The 25,088-nt window shown below is 41.7% G+C and overlaps 1 protein-coding gene across 1 annotated transcript in view; it reads left to right on the plus strand.

Moving 5' to 3' along the window:
• CA10 (carbonic anhydrase 10) overlaps positions 1–25,088 on the plus strand; it is a 492,198-nt gene that overhangs the window by 201,753 nt on the left and 265,357 nt on the right. Inside the window, exon 4 of the mRNA XM_047833896.1 lies at positions 2,411–2,553. Within this exon, the coding sequence (XP_047689852.1) occupies positions 2,411–2,553 (143 nt within the window). The remainder of the gene's footprint in view (positions 1–2,410; positions 2,554–25,088) is intronic.

Here is a 25,088-nt window from a genome sequence, read left to right on the forward strand (position 1 = left end):
TGCCGGTGGTTCCTTCTGGAGGCTCTAGGGGAAGAATCTGTTGCTTCATCAGTTCCAGCTTTTGGAAGTCGCCTTAGCTCCTGTCCTCTTCCTCCACCTTCCATGCCAGTATCTTCTTTCCTCTCTGACTCTCTTTCCATCCCTAGAGCTTTTCTCTAAATCTTTGACCCTCCTGCCCCTCTCTCTTAAAAAAGATCCTTTTGATTACATTGGGCCCACCCAGACAATCAAGGATCATCATCTCAGTACCCTTAACTTAATCATTTCTGCACAGCACCATTGCCTATGGAAGGTAACATATTAGGATGTGGACATCTTTGAAGGAGGGCCATTATTCAGCCTACCACACAGACTGTAGAGACCAACCAAAGCCCAAGGGATAAATGCCTTATCTAAAGTCACACAACTGATCTGTGGCAGTGCCATGGCTATATCCCTGGAATCCCCACAGCTTCCACGTTGATGTGCATCGCTGACAAAGATAGGTGGGAGCAGGCACTGAGGGAGGCTTTATTTTCATAATAAACTGGAAATGATTGAGGAATAAATATAGGATTTTTGGTGATTTAAAAATAGTTTAGAGAAGACTTCTGCTTATATATTTTTTAAATACGTGTTTAATTCAAGAGCTTCCTTAAATATTATAATTTGGCTAGGGCATGGTACTTTCTAAAGATGTTAAGTGACTTGCAGCGATAATAGAACTTAAATAATAAGGGGAAATGAAAGTGCCAAGGAACACACATATAGGTTCTTCTTTCTACTCCACCTTCTTCTCTTTTACCCCTCTTACTCTGGCCATGGCTGCCATTTTGAAAATCAGTTACAGCTGGAAAACCAGTTCAAGCTCTTTAAACTAAAGGGAATGGAACCAGCAGATATGCTCATTGAATGGGTTAAGCCAAATTAGATATTTTCCTTATTTCACAAGGAACCTCACCTTATTTTGGTGTTGAAACAGGCTTCTAAGAATCTGAGGAACTTGTTTTTGGCTTTCCTCCCACTTCTGCCCAACAATGGCCTGTAACAAATAAAAGGTTCATAGAGTTTTGGATTTCAGTGGTACTAGACGTGCCATCCAGCCCACTTCTCCTGAATTATGGGTCTCTTATAGACTATCTTTGGCAAGTATTTACCATACTCCTCTCTTGCCTCAATTTTCTCCATCTGTGACATGAGAAGGAATGATGGCTACCGTAAATTAAAGGCTGAATTAAACCTGAGTTCCTGAGAGGACAGGTGCATCTGGGAGGGTCGTGACTTGGTTGTTAGGTTCATCTTCTCTAGGAATCACTCCCGAACTCCACTTCCGCTGCTTCAGGGTTCAGTGCCCTCACCTAGAGATTTATAACCCACTTGCCTCATCCTGCAGCCACCCACCACCACAGTGTGATAAGTGTTCTTGTACGTAACTCCCTTCCTCTAAATTCAGCCTAACCCAGGGCTGAACATGCACCAGGAGCTTACTGTAGTGTTGATGGACGCTGCGGGTGGATGAGCAAATGATGACCATATAATCTCAAGGCCACGTAGAGATGGATCCAGAGCCTCAGTGGAAATACTGAGCTGGGGGTGGGGGGTTGGGCAGGAAAAGGCTGAAGATATAGTCTGTGATCTTCCAAGACATGAAATTAGTAACTGGCTCCCCACTGCTCTGCTGACTTTCTTAAACAGAAGAAAATAACTGGAAATTGCCATAGAAATTTATTTCTGTCAATTTTTAATGTGATACTGAAGAGGAGTAGACATTTCCCCTTTGGATATTTGGACTCAGTACTCCCAAGTCATTTTTCTCTTCCTATCAAGTGAATGCATTCTTGAGCTGCTGGTACATTAGGTTAGTGACACAGTGCTGGACTAAACAAAGACAGAGTCATGTTGCTGAGCTCCTGTCTGGCATTGATTGGGGTCATAAAAGTAATTCACTCCCTCAGTTTGGTTTCGACAACCCACAGAATACATAATACCTTGCATATGTCGAATGCTACTTTCTTTGAAAAGCTTTCAATACCTACTGTATAGGACAAGGTTGATTCCCACATCATTCCTGCCACACAGAAAAGTGGAGCATCAGCTCAGGAATTACTAAAACTCTGGTGTACCTCCACATGAAAAGATGATGCAGGTGGACTATGCTGTCTTCCCATTAAGGTGTTAATGCCAACTGTACTCATCCAAGAGGCCACAAGGTGAATGGATCGGACACAAAAAAATCTGAAGGTGGACCTTAGAGAAATTGACCAAGATCCAAGTCAGGAAAATACCATAGCAACACCCAGGGGTCTTTATGGGTGGGAAATATTAGGTGTCTGTCTCTGATGTCACCCTTTTTGTGCCATGGCCCTTTTGCATTGTTTCTCAAACCTTCCACCTGGACTAATCCTACAATTGTTTGTTTGTTTGTTTCTAGTTCCTTCTTTCTGGGGATTGGTGAACTCAGCTTGGAACCTTTGCTCTGTGGGTAAACGGCAGTCACCAGTCAACATAGAGACCAGTCACATGATCTTCGACCCCTTTCTGACGCCCCTTCGCATCAATACTGGGGGCAGGAAGGTAAGCAGCCATGTTGCTTCCATTGTGAAGTTGAGGACACCGAGAGATGCCGATTCTGAAAGCTAGTCTTACAGGTCTCCTTCTCTGTGATGAGTTTGTCTTTCCACCTAGGAGTGAAATCAAAGACCTCAGGCTTACTGCCAACAAATATAATTATGTCTAAATTGTACTTTCTCTCTCTAGCTGGTCAAACCCTCATGCTTCTCTAATTACTTTGTACCCCCTGGAGGTTGCCGGAGGCCCTATCCCTCAGTACCCCATGAAGGTCAGAAGGCAGTATTGCTTCCCAAGCATATCACACTGGGAAAATCTCTCCTCTCAGAAACCTCTTTACTGGGGCTTCTTTTAACTTCAACAAAGTGAAAGAATAATTTGTTTAACAAAAGTAAAATCAGATATTTATCATTTTGGAAAGAAAAACAAACAAAAATCACCTTAGATGATTTATAAGAAAATCAATAATTAATCTTCCTAGGGGCATCTTGCTGGCTAAGAATCCTAACTTCTGCACAGAAATGCTGAGTTGTGCCTTGTCATTCTCATACCAGTGTCCCTTCCCCCCACCAACCTCCCCCGATGCACTCCGCCTTCATGTGTGGAAGGGCATGATGCCCATGGGGATCTTCTCGTCGCTGGGTTCTAGTGTTTCTCTTGTGGGCTAATTTCTTTTTGGTTACCTTTTACTGTTGAGTAGATCATTGAAAGTGGAACACACACACACACAGAAAATTGTGTTTGAAGGTGATTTAGTTATTGCGAACTCAAGAGGAATGGAAAATCGTTTGTGTCCAAGAAATTGGGATTAAAATTATGGACAACTTTGTTACTGCCGGCAGCTGATTCTCCAGGGTTTGCATTTCTTGGGCTCTGCTCTCTACATTCGCAGCCTGTTTACCTCACTTATCATGGAATCTATAAGAATTTTTGCCCCCTTCTGATGTATTGGAATATGTTTTTTCCTATTACCTGTCACCAAAACACCAACCAAACAAACAAACAAACCCAAAGTCGAATGACTTATTTAAGAGTTGTTAGTGGCTTTGACTCCAGTCACAAAGTGAGTTCTAAAGACATTGCACGTGATTGTAACTATTTCTCTATGTAGTATCTGTGTGTTATTTTAGGACTTGAGAAGCATTTGTGTAGAAAAGTCCTATGTAGGTCATGTAGTTTATTGCTCTGATTCCACAAAAACTAACCTATCCAAATTATTGGTCCATTTGGAGTTTTATTTTTACAAACTCTAAAGGGAACTTAACCTGGGTTCTACACACACCTCTCTTATTCAAGTCACGAACATGGGTAGGTCCACTGAACAGTAAAGGGCAAGTTGAACTTTTGAGTACTCAGTCTTTCTTTCCTTCTTGGGGAGGATGATGGAGGGAATAATTTGTGTCCTACACAGAGGGAGAAGCAGTAAAAATTCAGAATGAGGGGTGGGACCTGAGTTCCAGAAATTAGCTGAAAGGTAACCAGCAAGACTGAAGCCCAGAGACCATAGAGGTATAGGCCGGAGGAACAGATGGAAAAGGAAGATGGAGGCCAGATATAGAGGCTGTGTTAAGGAGCTGGATCTTTTTCCTGAGTTATGGCAAGCGAATGAAGCATTGTTCAGTCAAGAGCACACTGGGCACGGGATAGGAAAGGTGGCGATCTAACACAGGAATGTATACATAATTCTCACTTTCTATCAGCCCATCTTAGAGGAAAATATTGATGTGAAAGAAAAAAATAACTAATTCAAGCCTGCTTCTCCCTTAAATTTATTGGGAAAGAAGAGATGGGGGAGACAGCCTAGTGTTAAAAAGCACTCATATGTTTTGGTTTGATATTTTTGTTGTTGTTGAAAGTGATATATATATTTTTTTATGTTTCCAATTCAGTAAAGTGTACCTGATCCAAATCAATTTTCAAAAGCACTGGAGTTTGGAATTTTGGAAACATTTACTTTTGACGATGTAAATATTTATATCTGGCACGATTTGTGTTGTCAGCTGTTTGAAAAGCTGAGAACTGTCTGATGGTTTCCTTTGCATTAGCAAAAGGTGGAAAATAGAATAGAGATAGTAGTAGGACCAACTGGTAATGAAATGTCTAAACTTGATAGACAATAGCTAAATCACGTTTGCAAGCTTTTTAAAGGTGGTGTTTAATGAGTTGGAGACTTATTTTGGAATGAGTATTCAAATGACTGCTGTGAATTTAGCTTTGCCTTGAAGAAATATGTATCCAATTCAAAAGGTTTAAAAGACTGGGAGGTTTTGGGCAAGGTACCACATTTTGAAGTCTGAGATCAGCTGGATATCAGCATGTTAAGTGTATCCCAGTCATTATGTGTTTCATGTCACATTTTTATCCATGAGCATTATTCTTGCTCCTGTTTAAGTGTACCTTATGCATAATAAGCCCATGAAGTACCCTTGCTGCGATCTCTGACTTGTGTTACTGTGTTTCTTTTTTTCATGTATTTGGCCTGACATAGGGTTCAGATGATGAATTACAGCTTATTTTAGCATGAGCAAGGGCTGAAATTTACCCCGAATGCAAGAATACAAAGAATGATAACAGTTACATGACAACCAAAACATATGATGTCTTGGATACAACAGAGTATATTCATTATACTTGAACAGTGATAGTTCTTCTACTTTTTAGGTTGCTTATTTTCAATGGTAATTCTTAAGCAATGTTTGGTGTTTTTTTTTTTTTTTTCCTTGAAAGAGAGTATTTGTTACCCAGTTGTTTGTATCTGACACATAGGATTCTTATGGGCAAAATTTAAAATGACTGTGCTTTTCAAACAATACTCACTTGGGGCGCCTGGGTGGCTCAGTCAGTTAAGCGTCTGACGTCAGCTCAGGTCATGATCTCACAGCCTGTGAGTTCGAGCCCCGCATCGGGCTCTGTGCTGACAGCTGAGAGCCTGGAGCCTGCTTCAGAATTCTGTGTCTTCCTCTCTCTCTGCCCCTCCACTGCTCATGCTCTGTCTCTCTCTGTCTCAAAAATAAATAATAACATTAAAAAAGTGTTTAAAAAAAACAATACTCACTTAAGTTTAGGTTGCATATGGACATAACAATTTTACCTTAGAATCCATCTCCCACCCTTGACCCCCATTCAACTTAATTCCCAACAGTCTAAACAGTTTTTTAAAATCTTGGAGATAATTAATCTATTCTAGATAAAGCTCCTGAGTCAACTCAGGAATCAGAGTGGGCGGGTGGAGATAATTCTTCCCTCACGATCTCAGATCATTTAACACCCTATATGTAGGAAATTGGATTATGATGTGTTTTAAGCTCGGTTCAAGCCTGATTGACTGTTTTTAAAGATGGACACCCTTGGTAGTCAATGGGCATGTACAGATTCACATGTGGTCTTTTTCCCCACACCAAAGTGAGTGTACAATATGTGTTTGTGTATTAATTTTCATGTGCTATTCACGTAAGTCAGCTTCTTGGTAATTTGCATACAACAGTGTAAAGCATGAAAGTTATTCACAGCAAAATCTGAGTGGTTGGCTTGATCATTTTGGGGGTGCAGAAGTTCCTCTAGATATGTACCTGGAGTATTCTCTGACACAGGTGAGTGCTGGAGGGTTTCTGGATTAAGAGGTGGGGTTAGCCTTCATGGAAGACGTGGTTTGTAGTAAAAGAAGAAAACGCGTATTAAAACTGAGTCAAAAATCACTTGCCGATCCTGCCATTTTTTTTTATTTACTTTTTAAAATTTTTTTATTTTTATTTTTTTTCAGTTTGCTCATCTTTATTTTATTTTTTTCACATTCTTTTTTTTCTCAATATATGAAATTTATTGTCAAATTGGTTTCCATACAACACCCAGTGCTCATCCCAAAAGGTGCCCTCCTCAATACCCATCACCCACCCCCCCCTCCCTCCCACCCCCCATCAACCCTCAGTTTGTTCTCAGTTTTTAACAGTCTCTTATGCTTTGGCTCTCTCCCACTCTAACCTCTTTTTTTTTTTTTTCCTTCCCCTCCCCCATGGGTTTCTGTTAAGTTTCTCAGGATCCACATAAGAGTGAAACCATATGGTATCTGTCTTTCTCTGTATGGCTTATTTCACTTAGCATCACACTCTCCAGTTCCATCCACGTTGCTACAAAAGGCCATATTTCATTCTTTCTCATTGCCACGTAGTATTCCATTGTGTATATAAACTACAATTTCTTTATCCATTCATCAGTTGATGGACATTTAGGTTCTTTCCACAATTTGGCTATTGTTGAGAGTGCTGCTATAAACATTGGGGTACAAGTGCCCCTATGCATCAGTACTCCTGTATCCCTTGGGTAAATTCCTAGCAGTGCTATTGCTGGGTCATAGGGTAGGTCTATTTTTAATTTTCTGAGGAACCTCCACACTGCTTTCCAGAGCGGCTGCACCAATTTGCATTCCCACCAACAGTGCAAGAGGGTTCCCATTTCTCCACATCCTCTCCAGCATCTATAGTCTCCTGATTTGTTCATTTTGGCCACTCTGACTGGCGTGAGGTGATATCTGAGTGTGGTTTTGATTTGTATTTCCCTGATAAGGAGCGACGTTGAACATCTTTTCATGTGCCTGTTGGCCATCCGGATGTCTTCTTTAGAGAAGTGTCTATTCATGTTTTCTGCCCATTTCTTCACTGGGTTATTTGTTTTTCGGGTGTGGAGTTTGGTGAGCTCTTTATAGATTTTAGATACTAGCCCTTTGTCCGATATGTCATTTGCAAATATCTTTTCCCATTCCGTTGGTTGCCTTTTAGTTTTGTTGGTTGTTTCCTTTGCTGTGCAGAAGCTTTTTATCTTCATAAGGTCCCAGTAATTCACTTTTGCTTTTAATTCCCTTACCTTTGGGGATGTGTCGAGTAAGAGATTGCTACGGCTGAGGTCAGAGAGGTCTTTTCCTGCTTTCTCCTCTAAGGTTTTGATGGTTTCCTGTCTCACATTCAGGTCCTTTATCCATTTTGAATTTATTTTTGTGAATGGTGTGAGAAAGTGGTCTAGTTTCAACCTTCTGCATGTTGCTGTCCAGGTCTCCCAGCACCATTTGTTAAAGAGGCTGTCTTTTTTCCATTGGATGTTCTTTCCTGCTTTGTCAAAGATGAGTTGGCCATACGTTTGTGGGTCTAGTTCTGGGGTTTCTATTCTATTCCATTGGTCTATGTGTCTGTTTTGGTGCCAATACCATGCTGTCTTGATGATGACAGCTTTGTAGTAGAGGCTAAAGTCTGGGATTGTGATGCCTCCTGCTTTGGTCTTCTTCTTCAAAATTACTTTGGCTATTCAGGGCCTTTTGTGGTTCCATATGAATTTTAGGATTGCTTGTTCTAGTTTCGAGAAGAATGCTGGTGCAATTTTGATTGGGATTGCATTGAATGTGTAGATAGCTTTGGGTAGTATTGACATTTTGACAATATTTATTTTTCCAGTCCATGAGCAGGGAATGTCTTTCCATTTCTTTAAATCTTCTTCAATTTCCTTCATAAGCTTTCTATAGTTTTCAGCATACAGATCTTTTACATCTTTAGTTAGATTTATTCCCAGGTATTTTATGCTTCTTGGTGCAATTGTGAATGGGATCAGTTTCTTTATTTGTCTTTCTGTTGCTTCATTGTTAGTGTATAAGAATGCAACTGATTTCTGTACATTGATTTTGTATCCTGCAACTTTCCTGAATTCATGTATCAGTTCTGGCAGACTTTTGGTGGAGTCTATCGGATTTTCCATGTATAATATCATGTCATCTGCAAAAAGTGAAAGCTTGACTTCATCTTTGCCAATTTTGATGCCTTTGATTTCCTTTTGTTGTCTGATTGCTGATGCTAGAACTTCCAGCACTATGTTAAACAACAGCGGTGAGAGTGGGCATCCCTGTCGTGTTCCTGATCTCGGGGGAAAAAGCTCCCAGTTTTTCCCCATTGAGGATGATGTTAGCTGTGGGCTTTTCATGAATGGCTTTTATGATGTGTAAGTATGTTCCTTCTATCCTGACTTTCTCAAGGGTTTTTATTAAGAAAGGGTGCTGGATTTTGTCAAAGGCCTTTTCTGCATCGATTGACAGGCCTATCCTGCCATTTTAACCAAAAATTAGTTTTGGCATTTTTCCTCACCTTTTAGCTCTTTTGATAAAATGGACATCTCTGTAGTTAGTGACATGGGAATTGCTCATGATATGTTAAATGTAAAAGGTAGCATCTGAAGTCATTCACTTCATGATCCCAATTTCATTTAAAAAGTACCCATGCTATGGGGCGCCTGGATGACTCAGTCATTTAAGCGTCCGACTTCGGCTCAGGTCATGATCTCAGTTTGTGAGTTCAAGCCCTGTGTCGGGCTCTGTGCTGACAGCTCAGAGCCTGGAGGCTGCTTCAGACTCTGTGTCTCCCTCTCTCTCTGCCCCTCTCCTGCTTGTGCTCTGTCTCTCAAAAATAAACAAACAAACAAACAAACAAACAAACAAATAAACCCATGCTATGCATAGAAAAGAGACCAGGATTAAATGAGATGTTGTTTTCTTTCTACTTTCCTGAAGCTTCTAGATTTTCTATGACAAGCTTGCATTAATTTAATAATCTGAAAAACACCTTTTTTTTTTTTACTTATCCTTTCAGTTTAGGCAAAGATATACTTACAGTTGGCAAATATGGTAGTTGGAATAATGCCCTCTCCTAAAGATATGCATCTCCTGATCCCCAGAACTTGTACATATGTTATCTTACATGGCACAAGGTATCTTGAAGGTATGATTAAATTAAGCATCTTAAAATGGGAAGTTCATCTGATATCATCCAGATAGACCCATTGGAATCACAGGGTTCTTATAAGGAAAAGACAGAGAGGCAGGAGAATCCAAGGCACAGAAGGGGATGTGACAAAGGAAGCAGAGGTCAGAGTGATGTGTTGCCATGAGCCAAAGAATCTGGGCAGCCTCTAGAAGCTTGAAAAGGGAAAAGAAACAGATTCTTCCCTATAGTCTCCAGAAGGAACACAGCCCTGCTAAAACCTGGATTTTAGCCCAGCAAAACTGATTTTTTACCTCTGACTTCCAGAATGTAAGATGACCGAGAATATAAGGCAGGATTAATTGCTAGCCCATGCCACCCACTGGGATGGATCTGAGGACTAAAGACCTCAGCTGCACTTCTCCCCACCCCCACTTATCCCAGGCTCCCTCTAGGGAGACCAAGTCAGAGAAGTCAGAGACCAAGACAAGACTGTTGACTCAGTCAGCATAAGCCAGCCTCCAGGCCACAGAGCAAGGTGAAGGCAGATTGGAAGGGGCAAACAGATAACATCCAACACAAGGCTATACATTTTATCTATGTGACCATTTCCAAATTTCCCATTAAATGAATATGAGGTAATAAAACTCATCATTACCTATCAAATTAGGTATAAATGTCTCAGCCTGGCATTCACAGTCCTTGTAAGATGGCCCCAAATCTCCCCTCCAGAGCCTTATTCCTTGTGCATGTTATGTCTATGTTTTGTTCTCAGTGAGATTGTAATACTTTTTTTTTTTTTAATTGACTGTATCTCACCTTCCCCTGTGCTTTGGACACAACATAACCCTTCACCTGATGTACCTCTGTACCTTAGCAATCCCCATCCCTACCTTTTTATTATTCAACCTCTCTGGTACCAGTGTTACCTCCTCCATGATACTCCTCTTGATCTTTAGTGGATGGTGAAATCTCTCATCATTTGACTTCTTAAGTAACTTGCTTGTATTTCTTTTAGGACCTAACCTTGGCCTTTAGTATATTAGTTTTACTTGCCTTGTCTCCCTGTCTTCAATTAAGGGCTCCTCATGATAAATGTGCTTTCATATTTTCATTTTGTAGCTGTGGGGTTATCTGTGACAGTGCTGGTTGATTTGAACTGAACCGAGATTATCTTTGATTACCAAACAAATGGTTTATGTGGACTTAGTTAAAAGTTGCCTTGACTCAAGGCAGGAAAAATATGAGCAAGTCCCATGATGAAGAGTAACCTTGCTATCAACAGAATCTGTCATTAGAAACTAATTTTCAGTTATAGTACTTTTCCTGAAATATGTTGAGAAAAATAATGACTATGGATTGGTCTGGTGCCTAAACTCTTATCACTTCGCTATTTTTAAATTTCTCCATGAACCTGATAGGAAAATATAGTTGACCACAATTAATCATTGCCATTCATGGCATGTCTACATTTGCTATGCTAAGAAACCTTTTATGAGTGAGGCATTTATGTTCCTTCAAGGACTTTGAGATATATTAGGGGAGAAAATACAGATATACAGAAGTTAAATCATAGTAACTGATTTAAATAACTATTTGAGATAATAGTGGAAGAGATACTAAGGCAGTAGTGAAATGATTAATTAGCAAATCAATCATTTTGACGTTAATATTTAATGGTGGTAAGAAGTTGGGTTGGCCAAACCAGACTTTATGGAGGTGCTAGAATGTGAGCTAGCATGGAAAGATAGGTAGAATGAAATACTGTTTGCAGAAGGGTCTTTAAATGTTAAATGTTCTGGCTCCACGTGTGAAAGATTACAGAAATATAAGGATAGATCCATTTTGCCATCTAAATGTGTTACAGTGGTGCTGGTTTTTATTGGATAACTGATATTAAACTTTCATAGGTAAGTATTCCTTCCCATTTGGAACTCATTAGCTATCTTTAAGTACCATGGGTCTTTTTATACTGAAGCTCTGGTGTGAAAATGATACACATAATTTCACATAGGCTTGTGAAGGCTGTAAGAGCTGATGAAGAAGTGAATGTAATTCTTACTCATTTGTATTTTGTGGTTTGATAAATTTCTTGACTTGCCACATTGATAATATCCTTTCTCAGAAGGAGGCAATAAAGGGTCTCTTTATTTGGATCTAAAGCAGCTTGGTGGTATGGAATGGACAATAAAATTCTAGAAGAAAGTGGGTGTATTATCTTAGAAAATACGGTAGCTAATATTAAAAAAAAGCTAATAACTGTTGTCAGACATAGATCCTAAACCTTCAAAAGGTGAATTTTTGTAATATAGTTAGAATAGATGTGATCTCTTTGCCTCACGGAAGGTAACTCTAGAGGTTGAGAAGCTCTTAACAATGAAATTATGGTAATAAAATTACAAATGATGATACCAAATAAAGGAAGTTGTAGTGACTAAAGATACTGGTGTGGTGGTTCAGGGAGTTTTGCCAAAAATATGTGTTAAAATGGCATCTAAAAGATGTAAGAGAAAGGGCTTATAGTTACAGAGGGGGACAAAAGTGGAAGGAATCTTTGAAAATGGTTTAAGGGAGAATAAGGCCCAGAATGAGTGTAGGATTGCAGAGCAGGAAGGTTTTTTTAAAGTTACAGTTAGAGGAAGCAAGGGCATTAAGACAATGTTGACCTTGGGGCACCTGGGTGACTTGGTTAGGCGTCCAAACTCTTGATTTTGGCTCAGGTCATGATTTCACGGTTCATGAGTTCCAGTCCTGAGACAGGCTCCATGCTGACAGAACAGAGCCTGCTTGGGATTCTCTCCGCCCCCCCCCCTCCCCTGAACTCACTCTCTCTCTCTCAAAAATAAATAAACTTAAAAAAAAAATAAGACAACGTAGACCTTTGTTTGGGGGAGGATAGATGTCCACAGATGTTCTGCTTTGGGTTTGGATTTTAGGTTTATCACCAACCACCTAGATGGGAGAAACCTAACTCCCAGAGCTTTAGTTCCCTCTCCTGTAAAAGAGAGGTTGTAACAGTCCCCCTCTCGCAGGGCTGGGATGAAGGGAAGTGCATGGAATAGCGTCCCTATTAGGTGGGTTATAACCAAGTTATCGGGCCAGTGGCTGGCAGAGGAGATACACCACAATTGTTAACTACTGTCTTCATCCATTCAGGCTGCTGTAACAAACTGTCAGTGACTGGGTGGCTTCTAAAGAATGCAAATTTATCTCTCATAGTGTTGGTGGCTGGGGGGGGGGGGGGGGGGGGGGAGGGGGATGTCCAAGATCAAGGCACTGGCATGGTTGCCTGCTGGCACCTTCCTTCTTGCTGAGTCCTCACATGCTGAAGGGACCGGGAAGCTCTGTGGGGCCTCTTTTATAGTGGCTCCAATCCTGATCACGAGGGCTCTGCCCTTATAACCTAATCACCTCCCAAAGACCCCTCCTCTTGTTACCACCACCTTAGGGGTAAGATTCGAACATATGAACTTTGGGGGGACACCAACATTCAAACCATGGCAGCGACCATCAGACATGTTGTGGCTGTTAGCGAGAAAACACAACTTAACTCCCACTTGGGTTTCTCTGTCAAAGAATCTCATACTCACTTTAAAATCTGTAACATATATGCCAAGAGGTAAAGTGGATGGCAAACTAAAAATCCCAAACCACCTCGCCAGTGCCCTCTGTCCAAAAGTTTGAAATTCGGGAGGCATAAAGGTAAAGCTTTCCTCTCAGGTGTATGTTTATAAATAGCTGCACAGATTCAGGCTCGGCTGCGTTTGTTGTAAAATCTCTACATGCGAAATGGTAGAGGAAGTTACTGGATAATGTGCGCAGCATGCGTAAATAGCACGGGGAAGATACCAGGAGACAAATTCAACCTAATTACATAGTACATAAGGTACTGCTCCACGATAAGTGAGGTCACTGTCCTGTAATCACCTTCAGCGAGAAGAGACTATCTGGGATATTATGGTCAGATCCCTCCGTGCTGATGGCTAGAATAACTAATGGAAAAATGTTGACAAAGTGCAGAAGGAGACACAGGAAAGAGTGATGAGAAGAAGCAGAACATTCGGTATATTCTCTGTTCAATTCTCTTTCTGTTTCTCTCTCTGTTTCTCTCTCTGTGTTTCTCTCTCTCTCTCTCTCTCTCTCTCTCTCTCTCTCTCTCTGAAAGGACGGTATTTTAAGGTAAATTACAGGTGGCTTCTAACAGTACCTGTCCCGTGCAGCCTCAGACACAGAGAACCAGTGCTGGTGTCTGGAAATGGCTTGGGCCAGACTTTATTTCAAAGTGTGGAGAGTGAATGACCTCCCTGTGTTTCGCTGAGAACCCCCAGCACAGAAAGAGTTGTGAAAGGCTCCCAGGTCCACTGGCTGTGGTGGAAAAGCTCCAGCATCAGAGGGGAGCCTCGACCTGGCCTGGAATCCTCTTCCCATCTGGCAACTATGAATAATGGTTAGCCGGGCACATGGAATATGTTTCTTTGAGGCTGACCCCCGAAATGCGGATTTAGCTAGGATGTACACCCTCTCAAAGGAAAGCTCCCTTTAAAGCCCTAGCGTAGGTTTGGAACTAACCTGCCTTCTCGTCTTTCTCATCCACTATCAAAATTACTCCTCAGAGTTTTGAATAGAGGACTCTTTCTCCTTTGGGATATTTTGCTCTGAATAGCTAGGATGGGGGAATGTTCCAAGAAAGGACTTTGATTAAAGATAAAGAAAATGAGGCCAAGGTAATTGTGTTTATGCTCAGAGCAGAGCGTTTCGCAGGCAGTGGCAGGTTCAGTGTGCGGTGCTGAAGAGTGATGAGAGATAAGCAAAATGCAAGAGACTGACGCTGTCTTGAAAGTTGGAAACGGGCTCGGGGCTAAGGTGCTCTGTGGTTGGTTTCTGGCTCTCCTGCACTGTCGCCCAGCTTAGAGCGAGACTCAGGACTGCTGCTCACTCTCTTGGCCGCTGCTTGTAATGTGTCCCTCCTGACATCACGCAGATAATCAATGCAGTCATTAGGCAAGCCTTTGAAGGAAACACCTGGATGTTGGCTTTAGTAGTTTATAAATATATCTGGTTCTGTCTCATTTTTTATTCCTCTGGTGAGTATTAGAAAAGTCTTTGCTTTCCTTTCCTGATTCTTGGTCTTCCCTGACCACGCCCTCTCTCCTCATTTACATTTCTCTTCTCTGTCACTCTGACTTGCTCTCCTACCCTTTGCTCCCCTCCCCAGTCTCCTTTCTCCAGTTCACCTTGCCCCATTTCTCTGTCCCCCTTTCCTTTCCTCCCTCCTTCCTCCTGGTTGGGTACAGGTGACTGAGGGACGACCTGTGTGCCTTCTCTCCTCTGCATCAGAGTGGAATAGGGACTCCCCTTTCACACATTTTAGAAGGACTGACAGTTCTCTGATCTGGGCAGCAACACTTAAATAAAAGAAAATTCAAGTTATCTGGGGACTGAGTCCAATTTTTTATGAGAATATGAAGGGAATTAAGTCAAGATGCCTAATGAATTTACAGGCAAATGAATTTCTAGAAGGAATCATTTCTTCCAGGAATTTCATGGGTGTTAACCACATGGTAGTTTAGTTTTCTGGTTAATTGATTCCACAGATGAAACCAACAGGCATTTTACAAATTAACTGTCCTTCCAAAATTAGATGACAAAGTGTCTTATTTGCATAAGACAAATTTGCTTGGAACTCAGCTCTCTTGCCATTCACCTAAAAATGGGGGAGAAGAGCAAGAGAAAAGGGAAAGACATGACCTAATTTTTACAGACCTCTCCCAGCTTGCCTCATCTTTCAAGCATTCCAGAAGAAGTGTCTCCATCACAGTCAAAGAGATAAAACTGATAGAACACCTGGGCGATACAGAAATAGTTGTATACCCAAGAGAAGTTCTGGATTTTGATATTAAAAAATCTGATTTCAGTTGTGTATTCTATCCAAGAAGGCTCTGTCTACTCCAGGTAAGCCTTTTCATTTGACTGCATAAACTGGCCAGGCTCCCCCTACCTGAACTTCCGAGACCTTGAGTCCTGTTAAAGGGCTCTATCGTTGCCTAGAAACCAGGTACCTTTGGTCTGAAAATAAAAACAAATAATAATTTCCCCATCACTTCAGGGAAAAAAGCGAAGCATATTCTGTTTGAAGGACTTAAGAAAATACAAATTTTCTTCTAAGTTCTGCTTTTCTGAAGCAAAAGAACTACATTAAAACCGGAAAACTAGAATAAAAGGTCTGAATTGGGGAGTGTAAGCATCATAAGCCATTGAACATATAAGCAACTACAGACTTCTAATTTTTCTTATGAAAATTTAATGTCCTATAGAAACAACTTTATTAATATTGCATGAAGGATTAAGAATAATTAATCAATCCATTTCTTTCCAATATCTCATATTTTTATCACTTTAGAATGTCGGCATTCTAATCCCTTGTTCTGTTAGGGCCAAGATCCAAATTGTACAAAACGTTAAGAGTAGCCATTTCATTCTTCCATTTCCCCACCCCCCCACCCCAATGTTGTAGTTTGTTTGTTTGTCTTTGTATTTATTTTGAATTTTTTAATGTTTATGAGAGAGAGAGAGAGAGCGTGCACATGCGAGCATGAGTGGGGGAGGGTCAGAGAGAGAGGGAGACACAGAATCCCAAGCAGGCTCCAGGCTCTGAGCTGTCAGCACAGAGTCTGATGCGGGACTCATGGACTACGAGATCATGGCCTGAGCCGAAGTTGGACGCTCCACCGACTGAGCCACCCAGGCACCCCTGTTTGTCTATTTTTAAATGTTTATTTATTTTGAGAGAGAGAGAGAGAAAGAGTGCAAGTGCTCACACAAGTGGGGAAAGAGCAGAGAGAAGGAGAGAGAATTCCAAGCCTGCTTATCGTGGAGCCTGACGCAGGGCTCAATCTCATGAACCGTGAGATCATGACCTGAGCCAAAATCAAGAATTGGACGCTCAACCAACTGAGCCACCACCCAGGCACCCCCACCCGCCACCACCACAGTGTGTAGTTACATAAGATGAGTAAGCACAGAGATCTAATAAGGAGCATGATGCCATATTGAATGCTGGAAATTGTGTTCTCACCAACAATAAGAAAATGCTAACTCTGAGTAGATAGATATGTTAGTTTGACTGTGGTAATCATTTCACTCTCTCTCTATCTGTCTATCTATATCAAATCATCATGTTGCACACCTTAACTATATACAATTTTTATTAAAAAGATAAATAAAAAATTTTAAGAGATTAGCTGGCTCAGCCTGGCATCTGTTTTTCTGTTTCTTTTTTTTTTCATACAATAAACCCAGTGTCTATTCAGTAAGCTATTTCATTTTGTTAATGTGAGCCTTACCTACTTCAGGTTCTGAACAGACCTTTTCCTGTGTTTACTAAGCTCTTCATCTGACGTGACACTTAATATAACATTCGTCATTGGCCATTAGCCCTGAAACCCACATGCCCTAACCATGTACAAAACATATTTACCTATGATATCATATGATGTCATGATATCATATGATATCATATGATGAAGGTGCATGATTTCCAAGGAGTGAAAACATACACACCCACAGTTTGGTGTGTCAGAGTCAATAGAAACCTGTCAACGTGGCAGCATCTCACCTGCCTGAAAATATCTCCTCCTACCTTCGTATCTCAGAGAGGCCTCACATCACATTCTAGGGAGCAGAGATATTTCTTAATTTGCATTTTCCTCTGAAATATTCAGAAAACATATTTTTTTTAGTTGAGAGAAAGCAAGTCTTTTTTTTTTTTTTTTTTTTTTTTTTTTAGCCAAGTAGCTATTTTCACTGATTTCATGACTCGTGCTGGGATAGAAAGGGATTATGCAGTATGTATAGCTTGCTACTATTTATTGCTGGTGTGCTAGGTAGGCTTGAATATAGAAATCAGCTCAGTGCTTGATGACTCCCAAATTGTTTATTTTGAGCTTGAGTGACTCTGGTAGAATAAGATTTGGGCAAAATGATCTGTTCAAATTAAGTGCTGTGTCACCCCTTCAGAGTCTGATGCTCCCCCAAGCCCAAGTTTAGAGCCTGACCTGCAGCTTCTTATACCAATGAATTGCAGAGGAAGTGTTCTTCAGTTTGAGCTGCAAATGTGTCGGGGGAGCACAGCGGGGGAGATCAGCAAATGTATGGGTCCACCTGCAGCCCAACTACAGCCTGATCGCCCAGGAAGCTCTTGAGCATGAATGAGTGTCACTATTCCAGAAGTCTTCCACCACCACCCCCCCAAGGGGCCGAGGAGGGGCGTAACCTCCCTGAGGTTCCTGGGCAAGGTGGCTCTCATGCACTGGCACACTGGAGAAGGGCTGGCTTTCCAAAGCCCATCCTGAACATCTCTTCCCACCTCTGCACTCGCTAACATCAAGCTGGTATCTTGGCATCCCCCATGGTAGGCATGTTTACACCACAGAAATCTGCAGGCACGACACAACAGGGCCTTTTTTTCCTGGAGAGCTGGTTGATAAACATTTACCAGCACACCGCAGTTCTTATAGGCTAAGGGCACTTCCCAAGAGGAAGGTGAGTTGATTGCAGCCAACACTCGTAGAAGCTGGGAGACCTGCCCCCTAGCCCAGACGAGGGGATCTGAGCGGATCGCCAGCAGCATCTATTATTACAGCTCATGTTGCAAAGAAAATTTTAGATTTGTTACAAATATCCCTTATTGAAAATGACTCCAATGACTGTGCTTTGGCCTCCTTAAATATCACTCACATCCGGCTGGCCTGTCTTCTACCCTCCCCAAGCCCCGTTGCCACTACCTGGGGAGGAGGTAAGAAGCATAGAAATAATTCTATGAAATTCTGACTCTCCTTACCTTCATCCTTTTAATACATCTTCTTTACTTGGTTGCCTCCTACAAGCCTACATCCCTCCTGAACATGTCGTTGTACAGGTAAGGCTAGCATGTGGGGACAGCTTTTTCCCAATGCCTTGGCGATCACAAAGCAGTGTCACCAACAACTTTTCCATGTTAAGCTCCAGCATCAGGGATGCCCTGGGCTATTTCACAACCACACTTCCCCAACCCCATCCCCCAGCTTCCTGTCAGTGATAGTACACTTCCAGCAGAACAGTAGGCCACACTCTAAACACATGCTATAAACATATTTGCAGGTCTGAAGGGAAGAAATGGGGAGGCACTTCTGGGCTTTTCCAAGTAAGTGATCCTTATTTAACACGTTGCTTTGTGATAATGAGTTCACAGTTTCTGAACCTAAGGGGTATGATTAAAAAAAAAAAATCTGAATAAGACTAAGGAAACAGCCCTGTGCCAGGCAGTTTTAAGTCCACACTGTTCAATCAATTCGAAGTATTACTAGCATTTTTCTCAAGAGTGTAATATACAACAACTGCCAAGCTTTCCTTTTGCGATTACGAAAAGGACAGATACTGGAGTGAGCCATATTTCAGCACTGCAGGGATATAAAAAATGAACTGCTAAAAACGGCCCAGGAGGAATGAATAGCAATAAGACATCAATGTCATCCGGATACTGATTTGTGATGAATTTCCAAAAGGCTTAATGGTATGATGCTATGATATATAGGGGCTTCCTGAAAGTTAATAACTGTAAGGTACCCACTTGGAAGAATGTAATGGAGGAAAGCGAGTGATCACAGATAATCTATAAATAAGTAACTTCACTAATACAGTCAAACTGTTCTGTGTCTTCTGGATTGCTACGCTCGGTGATTAGAAATATAAAATTAAAAGGATTGTGAAGAGAGAAGAAGGTCAAATGTTACACAAACATCCGTAATCACACATCTGGTGAAAGTTGAATTTGCCTTTCACAGATTGGCACCCGCGTAGTGAAGGGAAAAGTGGATGCCTTGATCACCTTTCAGAGGTGAATTAACCACTGCCAGAGTCCTTTGATGCAGATTCAGTTGGGAGCAACAAAATCTGTTGGGATGAACACATTGTTCTTGCTAATTACCACGTGGTCTGGCATTTCCCCCATGGGTTGTGTGCTTAACGTGCCAACAGCTATGAGGCATAGGGTCTTGAATGAGGGTAGCCCCTTTCAACCTGCAGTCTGGGCTCATCTGGCCCACTTAACTGTCATGGCTGTGGCTGACAAATTCTGGTTAGCAGGAAAGTATGTGGCACAAAGAGAGCCCTCAATAAATGTTCATTGAATGAAATGATAAACAGATAAGTGAAAAAAATGCCCCAGATCCTGGAATTACAAATGGATGGGAAGAGGGAAAGCAACTAAATTTATTGGCTACCTACCACATCCATTTATATATACATATTTTATTTCACTTAGTTCCCCAAACAACCTGAGATGGTCAGTTGTGCAGACCAGGAAGCCAAAATGTACAGTTGTTAAATAATTCACCTAGAGTTACAGGGATGACAAGAAAAAGAGCTGAGTTTCAGCCTCAGCTTGTCTGCCCAAAACACTGTGTTCCTTTCCAGAATGCTGCACGAATGCTGAAGACAGGGGAAAATATTTGCCATGATAGCACGGATTCAGGAAGAAGAGGGCAGGGGATCAGAAGAGCCCTGACCTTCAGCCAATTTCCATCTCTTTGCCAGCATTTGAGAGAATGAGGGGAGGTGGTGCCCCGTGCTGGGTTCCTGCCACGTTCTGCCTGTTAATTGCATCTCTGCAGCCTGTTTATTTTGGCCATAGCATCATACATATTTTATCCTTCGAGGTGATGCTGTAAGTCTGCTTTGTTATCTGGCTGCCACTTTCTCCTCCCTGGCACGGTGGCAGAGCACATACTGAATGTCATTTCTAAATGGGTAGTTAATTCTCCTGCATCCTTCATCAAAAAAGTGCCACATAAAATGCCCCCCGATAGTTATTGTCATCACTGCACCAGATCTGGCAGCTGTAGAGTCAGGGGAAAGACATATAGTTTTAATTTCTAGGACACAGACATGGGTGTTTTCTCTCCGTGTAGAAGGTGGCTGGGCTTCCTCGGTTTCCTCTCTTTGCTCTGTCTCTTTCACTTTGTGCCGAGTACACACTGTGGTGTTGCTGCGTGTACGGGTACTCCCCCGTAGACATGAATTGCACTGTGGAAATCCCGATAGACACATTTCCATGTACCACAGGGCTCACGGCAGATCACGAGAAAAACTTCTAAAGTCATGAGCCTCAGAGGACCGGCCAGTGTAAATGGCCTGTCCCTGTGTCTCCTGTGGGCCGCCATCCTGTAAGTCACCCCATGTGATGTGCATAATTTAACAGGGGCGAAGCTGGCACACCCCTGCCATTCATTTCTTGGTCTGCCCTTAGTTCTCTGTGGATAATAATGACGGTAATGGATGGAGATTTTAGGTTTGCTCTTCTCCACATCCAGTGTTAAGACTGAAAGGTCTTCAGAGGTGACCCTCGGTTCTCAAATCATGTCGGGAATGGGGCTAAGCAAAGACTTAAAATTGCAGTGGTAGTTAGTTCATGTCCCCACTCAAGACCATTGCTCTCTCCCTTTGCGTGGTTCGGGGTGACTTGGGCTGTCTGGGAGGCTGATGCACACCTGTGCAGGCGGGGTCATTCCTGCCCCTTCCACCCACCCACTGTTACTCTGCCTGGCTCTTGTAGGCACTGAACATGGTCTTTCTCTCCCATCCTGGCAGTGGTATTTCTCCAAAGCTTCTGAAGGCCTTTATTCCCGAGCCCAGATGGTCTGACCTTGAAGGGACTTCAACTTTCTTTTTAGTACCTAGAAGATGGCATGGCTTTTCTAATTTCATAGGAGCCTCTGACAAAGTTTAAACCAGGATCCTAGGGACTTGCCTGGAAGCCATTTGAGTGACCGTGCCTGGTGGAAATCATAAGTGAAGCTCTCAGCCACCAACAGAAGGATGCCTTACCCAAGACATGTGTCTTTATACTTTCTTCTACCTCTAAGTAATTCACCCAGCTTCCAATCCCCCAACTATCCTTGCCTTTTTGTTTTAATGTTTATTTATTTATTTTTGAGAGAGAGAGAGAGAGAGAGAGAGAGCGAGCAGTTGAGGGGCAGAGAGAGAGGGAGAGAGAATCCCAAGCAGGCTTTGCGCTGTCAGCACAGAGCCCAACATAGGGCTCAAACTCATGAACCGTGACATCATGGCCTGAGCCGAAATCAAGAGTCAGACACTTAACCTTGAGCCACCCAGGTGCCCCCTTTCTCCTTGCTTTTCTTGAGACTGTCTTTGTCAGTTCCAAAATCCTCTTTGTTGTTTCCTAAAAATGCCCTGAAACCTTTATGTAAATTATTTCTCAGAGGCTAGCCTCAACACCCCTGTGATTCTAGAAGAATATGCAAATTAAGCTAAGCTAGTCCTTAACTCCCAGGGCACAGGACATTCCTCCCCCATCTTGCCAATTGGGAGAAAGCCTTTATGAATGGATGCCCTCCAGTCTGCCCCTTAGCTTCCACCTAGCCTCTGCTATAAGGAGTGAGCAAAGCCACAGGCTTGAGCCCTTCTTCCAGTAATGGAGGGATGTTCATTCCTGGCTCAGACTGGTGAGCTACCAGAGCCCTGTGAATTGTTTTTAATGACATTAGTGTGCATGCAGCATTATTAGAAAGTACTTTGAGTTTTAGACAGATATTTTATTCTTTTGTTACCAAGGCTTCTCAAAAGATAAAATATACATTATACTGCATGGAGTATATGAAAGTTCAATAAAATATGATAATGTTCCTCCACACACTGTTCTCTTGGGTATGATATCAGGAAAATATTTTCCCCTGACAAGCCTCTTATAATGGATGAAAATATTCCCTCTCATTGCACATACAGTGCAAGGTTTGAGCCATATTATTGGAGTCAGGTAATCTGCCTCTGAAATACTGGTATTTGAAAAGCAAATTTAAGGCTTAGGACGTTTCGTTTTATGATCATTGACACTGATGTTAGTAAACTCTTTCTCTAGCTATGAGGAAGAGAAATGGCAGGCAAGTTGTTGTTGTGTGTGTGTGTTTTTTTCCAGTTGCCATTTGCTTTTTACTGACTGCACCATATGGAGCACAGTAAATAAACTATGAGGGTAGCAAGGATGCAGAGAAAAAAAAGGAATGCATTTGGATTCTGACAGCCCTTAAGCAAGTTACTTTATCCCCTGTTTCCTGATCTATAAACTGGAGTTAATATTAAGCATTTTATGGTGAGGATCCCGGTTTATTGGAATGCTCCCATTATTGTGCACGGCACAAATAGTGTTTCCACAATTTAATTTGAATTTAACAGAGAAGTAGCTGACCCTGCAAATTATGTCAACATAGTAACGATACCCATGTAATAGTACGTACCCATGTAATAATATGTTCATGATTTGAAGTCAGTTTTATTTATACCATCAGCATTACTATATTTTTTAGTCCATAAAAAGAGGTAAAAGGCACTACATATATTATGCTAAAATATATAGTAGATGATAAGCTTTGAAAAAAATATTATTTTCCTCCTGTCCTAGATTCTTCAGCTGGGGCCCTGTACATTAGGCTGACAAAAGACAGATTAACAAGAGAAAAACAAGTTAATTAGCAGGTGCATGGTGCCTATTAATACATGGGAGTAATACATGGATAGAAATGAGTAACTCAGGGGCACCTGGGTGGCTCAGTCGGTTGAGCATCCGACTTCGGCTCAGGTCATGATCTCACGGTTCGTGAGTTCTAGCCCTGCGTCGGGCTCTGTGCTGACAGCTCAGAGCCTGACGCCTGCCTCAGATTCTGTGTCCCCCTCTCTCTCTCTCCCACCCCTGCTTGTGCTCTGTCTCTCTCTGTCTTTCAAAAATGAATAAACATTTAAAAATTTTTTAAAAAAAGAAATGAGTAACTCAAAGGGGTAGTTCAAATTTGGGATGTTAGTAGGAGAAAGAGGGAGAAGGGTACTTACGGAAAAGCAAATGACTTTTGGAAACATAAATGGGCTCTTAGGAGACTGGATGGGAGATATGATAATTTGTGACAATGGCTGTGGGAGTGTGGTGCTGTCCCAGAAGAGAAATTAGAGTTGCTTCAGGACAGGGACTTTATGACAGTTGAGTTCTTTGGGGAGGCCCTGCTTTTAGGAGGACAAGGGATTTCAGGAACTCAGATGCTTCAGTTCAAAATAATTCTTATGCCAAAACGGTATATTTGAGGGTGGCATGTCCTGGTCCCAATCAGTGATAGCTGTACTTCTTAGTCTTTGTGACATACAGTCCTCATGTATTTTATAATCTGGTATATGTTTAACTCTGTCCAGTGGTCTGTCTTGCTTCTTCCTGAAGTTACATATAATTTGGCTCATTGTAGGTGCCCCCAAAATACGCACTAAAATGTGTTGGTAGCCACTGGAGAAGTGTTTACTGTATTTAATCCGTGCTCAGATGGCCAAAGTAGGTTAAATAAGATATACGGAAATGTGGATATTGTCATTATAATTCCTATGGTTACCCTCAGGAAAGGACAAATAGAGAATTCAAATTTTTACCGACTGAACAAAGTCATCTCCATCACATCAAATGTTTAGTGTTTAATAGTACATCAGCCAGACTTGCACTTGGGTTTCCAAACTCTAGTTGGTAGCTCTTTACTATTTTATCCCAGTCTTATGAGCTTCTCCTGGATTGTCCTTTGGCATCACTGCAGCCAAGTCTCAACTCCCTCTCCTGTCCATCCGTGATGGACCGAATAAACACAGTATGTGTTGCAATACACCAGGGTCCATATAACATGTCGATGAATGGGCCTCGTGATGCCAAGCAGAATGAACCACCTCCTCTACTATTCACTTGCTGGGTATGTGACTGTCCCAGAATCATCAGTTCATTTGCCAGCAAGCAAAAGGCAGGTCTACTGTAAACTCTATAAGCCATATATTGGAGTAGACATCAGAGACGTAAACGATCATAATACACCCAGTAAGTTTGGTTATGCAAATAATATCCTTGATCATCTTCTCACTTAACCTTCACAATGCCTTTGTGGCATAGTCAAGGCAGGGTATTAGCAAGCTATTGCCGCAGTAATGCTATTTAACAAAATCACTACAGGATCTCGGTGGTATAAAACATAAGCATTAATTGCTTACCCATGGGTCTTCAGGTCTGCAGGAGCTGGTCTCATTCAAGTCAAGGTCAGGTATGCTTTGTGGCCCAGACTGAAGGTCATAGAGCATGACCTTTTAGATGAGATCAGAAGTTCTTAGAGGGGTTAGTGGAAGCACACAATGCCACATAAGCCTTAGGTGCAAAATTGGGCCATTGTCACTTCTGCACACATTCCACTGGCCAAGTTGTGTAGCCGTCTATAGTTTCTACTACATTCACACCACTACCCAGATTGGCCTTTAATTGAGAAAATTTCACGTAAAACAATGCAGTTAACAAAAGTGACAAATTAAAAGGTGGTAACTTACAGACCAAAATTTGTCCCCTCTCCCCAGTGACAAACACCTGTAAGATTCATTTTGCCTTACAAAACTCAAATTTATGAACAATCTGTGGAAAGTGTCTACCCTTTAAATTGCTGCTGGCATTTTGTAAAGGACACCGTGTCATTGTGTCTTCCTGAACGAAGCCCTCGGTAAGAAATTTCTTTAACGCTAAGTGTTAGGAAAAGCCTTGCTCCCTCTGCACAATTGATGTGCCTTTTCCCTCCATGAGAACTGTGTTGTTCATTTCCTTTTAAGTATAAAGAACTTCAGAGCCAAATTTTCACCCGTAATAAAATTAGTTGGGCCTTTATAACCTGCTGAATTACTCTCTGGGTCCTGCCATTCTATTCTGTCTTTAACCTGCTTTGATATTTTTGTTATATATAATTTTTTTTCTGTAAGGCGTAT

The sequence above is a fragment of the Prionailurus viverrinus genome, chromosome E1 (assembly GCF_022837055.1).
Source record: "Prionailurus viverrinus isolate Anna chromosome E1, UM_Priviv_1.0, whole genome shotgun sequence".
NCBI lineage: Eukaryota > Metazoa > Chordata > Mammalia > Carnivora > Felidae > Prionailurus > Prionailurus viverrinus.